An 8,792-nucleotide genomic window follows, 5' to 3' on the forward strand; every position below is an offset into this window, starting at 1 on the left:
ATCATGTGTATGGAGTACATATATCTCGCGATGATGTGTCATTCCTTAACCAGTACGATGTATGGCATAAGTATATACACTTAAAAGTAGACACATGTTAACGATAATAATGACAGAGAGATAAATAAACGCAGGTCGGGTAAGTATTATTACCTTGGTTAATTATAAGTTGCCATTTTTTAAACAGTTTTTCATAAGATGAAAGAAATGATGGTGCAGAAAAAAGACTAGCAATTAACATTATAACCGTGATGCAAATGCGTTACTTAATACAGTCCACAAAGAACAATATATAGGGCGCCTTTTTACTATTTATTCGTTATATGATATCAATAATTCATTTATGGATACCAAAGAATGAATTTATATCACACATTTGATTGTGTTTGATCATGAAATGTTTATTAATATGGAAAATCGGTTTTTAGATATCAATAACTGAATTCATTATCAAATGATGTACTTTATCATCTAAACAATAAAATATGGTATTGTATCTATAGCCTTCGTCTCCGTGAACTTTATGCCCATTTTTTGATAATTCGTGAAGATAGGTACAGTTACGTAACATTTGCATATAAAGTCATATTCAGATGATGTCTCTACATATATGTAAGGGCAAGCTTCTTCCCTTTGTTTAGTCAGTATGTAGCTGTCCTCCTGGCTATGAATGTGGAACACAGACTTAAGGGTTACATATGAATCTTGATATCATTGTATTTTAATGCGATTTGAATTTACTATCGTACTTACTTATTGTTTTAAATGAGACGTTTAAATTTAGATGTCACCACAAATTACAATTATTGCTTGTGCGTTCAAAACAGTTGACAAATAGTCTAAAATATATGACTAGTAAACCATTAATGTACGTTGAAAAATATTATAATGTAAATGCCAAAATGATGTATCCAGGATCAAGTGAATGTGCGAGAATATTTCCTTTTGCTCAAAACTCGTGATTTTGTTTCGCAAATACATAAAGGTGTTCTTAGAAGTTTCATGAAATATAATATAACTCATTTTAACTTAATTCAACTATTTTACGGCGTTCAAAACCCTGTGTCGGAGTGTGTATCCCCCTAGAGCCCTCTGTCGGAGTGTGTATCCCCCTGGAGCCCTCTGTCGGAGTGTGTATCCCCCTGGAGCCCTGTGTCGGAGTATATATTCCTTCCTAGAGCCCTGTGTCGGAGTGTAAATCCCTTCCTAGAGCCCTGTGTCGGAGTGTGCATCCCCCTGGAGCCCTGTGTCGGAGTGTATATCCCTTCCTAGAGCCCTGTGTCGGAGTGTATATCCCTTCCTAGAGCCCTGTGTCGGAGTGTGCATCCCCCTGGAGCCCTGTGTCGGAGTGTATATCCCTTCCTAGAGCCCTGTGTCGGAGTGTGTATACCCTGGAGCCCTATGTCGGAGTGTATATCCCTTCCTAGAGCCCTGTGTCGGAGTGTGCATCCCCCTGGAGCCCTGTGTCGGAGTGTGCATCCCCCTGGAGCCCTGTGTCGGAGTGTATATCCCTTCCTAGAGCCCTGTGTCGGAGCGTGTATCCCCTGGAGCCCTGTGTCGGAGTGTGTATCCCCACCTAGAGCCCTGTGTCCTATACTCTTCTTCACAGTTGGAAAGGACCCGTGAAGATCCGGGGTAGAATAGGCCTTCAGCAACCCATGCTTGCCGTAAAAGGCAACTATGCTTGTCGTTAAAGGCGAAAAACGGGATCGGGTGGTCAGGCTTGCTGACTTGGTTGATGCATGTCATCGGTCCCAATTGCGTGGATCGATGCTCATAATGTCAGTCACTGGATTGTCTGGTCAAGACCCCATTATTTATAGACCGCCGTCATAAAGCTGGAATATTGCTGCGTGCGGCGTTAAAAAACAAACAAACAAAACATTGGATAGAAACACTTGATAGGATATACGCCTTGTGGTAATTCTCGCCATTTGATAATTTGATCTCGGTACATAAATACTTTGACAGATTTTCAAGTTCTTCTTTTGTTGATTTGTAATCGTTCATTGTTTTGCACTTTTATGAACATTTATCTGAATGGTTGTATTGAAGGAACATCAGTATTAATAAATAATGGATAAAATTTAATGGATGATATTGAAAGGTAAAGGGGCAATACAAAAACTAGCTCCAGCAGCTAAAGTATCTGAAGATGTTGCTAAGGATTGGTTAAAGAAACAAGCAATATGGCAAATATACCGGACTAGCTATTAGTTTCCTAAATCTTTCTTCCTCATTAGATCTGACCAATTTTAAATCAACGCGCTTCCGTAGATTCTCCATAGTTTAACGAATACTCAGTTATTCATGAGGTTCATAGGTTCTTTTTAGAAAACACTCGGAGCCTTCTTTCTTAAATCTGTCTTCAGCCTTATATTGGGTTCCGTACAAGGGATTGAACCAAACTTAAGAACTCTGTGTAATCTCTTTAGCTTCATTCCCAATGATAGATATACAACTGGAGATTTCTATAGTGGACTATATATTTTGTCTTATCAATCAAATTTGGTTCGAGTCTTTCTACATTAGCTAACCTTGTCTTTCCCTTCAAGTTGTGTTGATATTCTGACATCCATCTCTGGTAACCATTATTCTTTCAGGAACTAGCGGATAGTGTTTATGTAACTTTTGGGGGTATGCTAAGTCAACTTCTGGTATGTACCCTCATCAGAATCTTTTGGAATATAATTCACATTGTCATTTTCTACCTACTCAAAACCACCTGTGGGAAGAGGCTGACTCAGAGCAAATCCATACAAATTGTTAATATGATATGTGTGATTCAGGTTTACTCGGACCATATCCTTCCACTTAGTCATTATAGGCCTTTGGATACCTTTTCGCTGCTATTGATATACCACCACTTAATCCTTTCTCAACAAACCAGTGCACATCATAATCAGTGAGCAGTTTAAGTTCAACAATAGTCTTTTTCAACAATGCATCCCACGAGAGTCCGGAACTGGAATAGTACCATGCTGGATCCAAGCCATATTGATTTAAACAGGTCTTTCTAAATATCTCAAATATGTCGGTGAGTTATTGAACATCAGTTTTTAAGTGTAGATCATGATAAATTCTTATAGCGTGTTTTTTTACCCACACATAGAGAACATGTTTATAATCAGCATCAGTTATTTTAGATTCTGTTAAGACACATTGTATAGGATAAAACACGCCTCCGTTTAGTTGAAAATGTAAAACAGCGAACGAGGAAAAAGCCCGAGTTCAAGGTTTTACATTTTCAACCCAAACTGAGGAACCGTGTTTTATCCAACTTATGAACCGTCTAAATGAAAAAAATACCAGAAAAAATACGAAAACATCGACATACCTTATAGTGAAAAATCTTCCCGTTTTATTACAATATAGATCTTTATTATCGATCAGATGGTCTTGACTGTGCGCCGCCATTTTGTTGGAATCTGATTGGTCAATAGGACGGACATAGAAGGGACATAACTCGTTATAGCCACTGGTGGTGCTAAGATTGAGCATGGAAATTCCAGCTTAGTTCGGCAAGGGTGGGAACAAGACAGTTAAGTCCCGTGCCTCGGGATCATGGTGAGCGTGTGAGTGACTTAAATGCCTATTTGCACAATTTGGAAGGGAAATCGAACTAAGGACATTATCGTGACGAGACTGGGCTATCGTGTTGACCATAATTACTTCGGGGAATACAAGTACTTGTAATACTCATGAAACAAATACTGTTATTTAATTCAAAAATTGAAAACTAAGTCCAGAATAGAGAGGTTGTGGGGTAGCCTAGTGGTTAAAGTGTTCGCTCGTCACGCCGAAGACCCAGGTTCGACTCCCCACATCGGTACAATGTGGGAAGCCAACTTCTGGTGTCCCTTGCTGGAATATTGCTAAAGGCGCCGTAAAACTATACTCACTCACTCACTCACTCAATATTAAAGGAATAAGTAAAACCAAAGTATTAAAAAGAATTCCCTTCCAATCATAATGACAAAAATGTTGTCGATTAATGTCATAATACATAGAGAATCTCACCCGAGTGTCTTTGATATCACATATATCAACGAGTGTTGATATATTTGATATCAAAAGATACTCCATCGAGATTTTATTTATCATCCAACATCATTTGTCCAACTTTTTCAATGTGTAGACTGTAATAAGTAATAAGTGTAAAAAATACTGCTTACAGCTTCAGTAGCAGAGCCATGAGTGTTGTCATTTGAATCTGACGTCATGGTAACCAATGACGTCACAATGGTCTTCAAAGCATCGTGATGCAATTTCATTGCAGCAATATCTACAATGTGAATATTGCTTGATGTCACCCAAACGATATCTCTTGTGGGAACCTTGCAACGTATTAATCACATTAATTCTTGGCTAAAAGGCAACACGAGACTATAGTACAGAGGATGCGGTATGTTATCTGCATCTCGTGATCAGTTGTTGAAGACAAGGGTTGTAATGACACTTCAGTACATAAAGCATACTTCATCAACCATACTGTTTAACTGACAACTAATCATACGCATACTCTTGTGTAATATCATCAACGCATCACATACACATCTGCAAGTCTGAATGCACTGAAACTGTCTGGTACCATTACTCAGACGAACATGAACAGACAAGAATACGCACACATACACGCACCCGCATCAGAGAAACTGGTTTTAATTTGAAAGCAACATATATTGAGTACATGAAATAATATTTTGACACGCAGCAGACAAATAGAAGTATTCCACTTATTAACAGGGATTATATCAATTTTGTATTAACAGTTTTTATATTGAAATTGTAATCCAGTTATTAGTTATTACTCTAGATACACTTTTTGGATAAGATTCTTGAGTCGAAGCCTCAATCAGGTGTCACGTGTCATCTTCATTTGAGAAACAGTGTTAAGACCAGGGACAGGTGGATAGTAAGTAGAATGCTGTCGCGACCGCATCAACCAGACTCCTTGTCGTCGAAACCGTTGTCCGAGCTGTACTTCCGTCCAAACAGAGTCGCAGACAACAACGGAAGATCCAGGGGATTCTTTGTGACGAGACTTCCGTTCTTGAAACTCAACTGCGTCTGCGCTAAGGCGAGACTTCCGGTGTCTGACATCAGCACTTCCGGGAAGATGTAGGGTGTGCTGAATGTGCCCTGGATGTCAGTGTTGGAGAAGATGGAGCTGGCATCAAATGTTGGTGTACCACAGCTTGAATGGGATGAATTGGCACATTTAAGCATTGTACATATTTGAAGGTAATATTGCCCCTCGTATGTGTGAAGACCATCAAATGCGCCGAGAGCATACATGTCACTTTCATTAAGGTCGGCCGTGTACGTAGCGTGACAACAGAGATTGTTGTGGTAGACCTTGATTTCGTCAGCGTGAGGATCTCGGAGGTATACAAAGTTAAACAGATCATTGAAAAGGTAGGACTTAAACTCAAACTGATCCACGCTGAGCATCTTCGAGTCTGGTTTTGGTTGGTCCTCAACAGGTGGACGTGCAGGTTTATCCATAACCTCGATGTCTTCAATAAGGAGTTTTCCGCCTCCAGTCCCGATAGTGTCATTGTAGTAGTATACCGCAGCGCCATCTGGCGTGTAAACACCACTGCCGTGAAACCTGTTCCCGGGCCGATGGATGTTTGCGGCGAGGAAGTTCACGCCCATCCCCATGGCGAATGCTGAGTGGAATTGCACCGCGGCCAGGAGGGGAAGGGCGTCCATCCACGCTGTAGGGAACACGATGTTGCCCACACTGAGGTCTTCAATGAGAGATATTGCTGGCTTCTCAAACAAAATGTCAAAGCTGGTGAAGACGCCAAATCTGCCAAACTGCGTCTCAAACACGACGTTCTCTGCTTCAGTAGGTTCGTCAAACTGGTATTCAAAGAAGAGATGCTTTTTGTGGTACCTCGCGATGAGTGTACCGTTCGGGTCGAACACAATGTCCGTGTTGTATTGGTAGTGGCCATCGGAAGGGCAGTTGGGGTCGTTTCGGACAGAGCAAGGTTGTATATCGCCGTAGTTGGCTACCAGGTAGAGCGAGTTGTCACGGGCCATGCAGCCCAGACGTCGTTGGACGTCGACGTTGGGTATGTCTGCGGGGGCGGTACACGGGTTCCATGTCACGTTCCTTGGATCTGGGATTGTTTCCATATACGGTCTTATTGTTCTTCTTGTAACCCGCCAGCCGTATATTCCATCTTCGGGTGTGACCAGAATATCAACACTCTGAAAGGAATAGAATATGGTACAATTTCATATTAATAGCGATCACAATCAAATGTCATTATTAAATAGAATATTAACAGGTATGGGTTTTTTTTCAATTTATTTGATTGACACTAACGTGTTTAGTTGGTATAACAACAGGATTGTTCGCCACGAAAAGATAACGCTGCATATAACAGATGTGTATATTATTATCAGTGTATAGCTCTACAGTGACACTGTCACATGTTGGTCGGTGTCACCTGTAGTGTGTACCCTATCACTGTGTTGATTCAATTTCCCAACATGGAACGTAATAGGTGAGGTGAAATTGGGTTTAACGTCGCGTCCAAGATAATTGCCCTGATATAGCGACGTGCATGTACGTGTGTGTGTTTGTGTGACTGCTTTTACTAGTCCGGACTGATGCCGCTTTATAGTGCTAGCTCACGGAGATACCAGACGACCTGATCGATAATCAATATCTATATTGTGATAAAACGGGTTTTACCTCGCGAAGTGCATCAAATCACGTGAGCACCTTGATTTAAAACGTGAAAAGACTTGGAAAATATCTGTTGACGACGAGTTGGCGGTGCACAGACAGGGTAGCAGCAAGCACCATCTTTTAACGTCTTTTGGTATGACGCGGCCGGGGATCGAACCACTGACCTTCGGCTCTCGTGGCAGGCGCTCTATCCATTTTACTACGAGACACAAATATCACCACCCATGCTGTACATGTACGTCTACATTATAAAGGAAATATTTCATGACAAGTCAAATACATCAATTTAGCCCCGAAGTGTCCTACCTGTGAACCAGCGATTGCAGCTTGGCGTTCGAATTCGGCCAGATTAGGCTCAACATTCGCCAGTGCTTGTTGCCTGGATACGACTGAAGTTGTGTTGGGAAGGTGCAGTGCATGTTCAAGAACTGCAGCTCGAAACGTCCTTGACTCTCCCGACTCCACACACAGCAACATCGTCAGCGTGATGTATATCCAGGTCGAAGCGATGACTACAGGTTGTCAAATGGACGTTCTAATAACCGATTCCGAAATTCGTGCTATTACCTGACATGCGCGTGACGACAAATACTTTCTAGAACATAAAAGCGGCGTCTCGTGAAGGAAGACGGTATTCCTGGGTCACAAAGAAGTGGTTGCTGTGACGTAATCATTACCTGTCCAAGATAAGGGTGTGGTGGGGGCTGTGTCAGCCGAGAAACAGCAAATTGTGGGAACAATAATTAGATATGAGATTAGATATTAGATTATGTCAGTGTTTATTATATATATATATTTATGTGTGTGTGTGTGTGTGTGTGTGTGTGTGTGTGTGTGTGAGTGTGAGTGTGAGTGTGTATGTGTGATCGTTGTTCAACGCCGCACTCAGCAATATTCCAGCGAAATGACAAGACAATCCAGTGACTGACATCCTGAGCATCGATCTACGTGTACATGTGTAATGTGAGTATGTGTGTGTGTGTGTTAATGTTTATGTGTATGTGAGTGGTGTTATATAAGCATGGTAACAGGAGCGATATACCGGTAAGTAGACCCTGTGAGAGTGATATATACATTATAGGCGGTGATATGGAAATATATTTTTATCCCACTGATATAAAGGTGATATTTTATATATTTTAGATGCTGATATATAAGTGCTATAAACCTTACAGGAGGTGATATAGAATATATATAAGCATGTTTGGAGGTGACATATACATCTTAGGAGGAGACATAAAGTTATATATACATGGAACGAGATGATATTGAAGTGATGTATACCTTTTAGGAGGAGACATAAAGATTATAAATACATGGAATGAGGTGATATTGAAGTGGTGCATTCACCTCAGGAGGAGACATATGCATAAAGATTATATGTACATCGAATGAGGTGATATTGAAGTGATTAATGCATTTTAGGAGGAGACATAAAGGTTATATATACATCGGATGAGGTGATAACGAAGTAATTTAGACATTTTAGGAGGAGATATAAAGGTTATATACATGGAATGAGGTGATAATAAAGTGGCGTATACATTTTAGGAGGAGACATAACTGTTATATATACATGGAATGGGGTGATATTGAAGTGATGTATACATTTTAAGGTGTGACATAAAGGTTTTATATACACGGAATGAGGTGATATTGAAGTGATGTATACATTTTAGGAGGAGACATAAAGGTTTTATATACACGGAATGAGGTGATTTTGAAGTGATGTATACATTTTAGGAGGAGACATAAAGGTTATATGTACATGGATTGAGGTGATATTGAAGTGATGTATCCATTTTAGGAGGAGACATAAAGGTTTTATATACATGGAATGGGGTGATATTGAAGTGATGTATCCATTTTAAGAGGAGAGATAAAGGTTATATGTACATGGAATAAGTTGATATTGAAGTGATGTATACATTTTAGGAGGAGACATAAAGGTTATATGTACATGGAATGAGGTGATAATGAAGTGATGTATCCATTTTAGGAGGAGACATAAAGACTACATATACATGGAGTGAGGTGATAATGAAGTTATTTATACATTTTAGGAGGAGACATAAATGTT

At 40.2% G+C, this 8,792-nt stretch overlaps 1 protein-coding gene across 1 annotated transcript; it reads right to left on the reverse strand.

Moving 5' to 3' along the window:
* Positions 1–4,941: 4,941 nt before the first annotated feature.
* On the reverse strand, positions 4,942–7,356 carry LOC139470813 (pantetheinase-like). Its single transcript, XM_071253108.1, has 2 exons — positions 7,019–7,356; positions 4,942–6,225 (listed from the first exon to the last, which is right to left on the reverse strand). The coding sequence occupies exons 1-2, from the start codon at positions 7,187–7,189 to the stop codon at positions 4,942–4,944; spliced, it is 1,455 nt and encodes a 484-aa protein (XP_071109209.1). The 5' UTR covers positions 7,190–7,356.
* Positions 7,357–8,792: the final 1,436 nt, after the last annotated feature.

This window comes from Haliotis cracherodii, unplaced genomic scaffold, assembly GCF_022045235.1.
Source record: "Haliotis cracherodii isolate W230 unplaced genomic scaffold, xgHalCrac1.p SCAF_21, whole genome shotgun sequence".
NCBI classification, from domain to species: Eukaryota; Metazoa; Mollusca; class Gastropoda; order Lepetellida; family Haliotidae; genus Haliotis; species Haliotis cracherodii.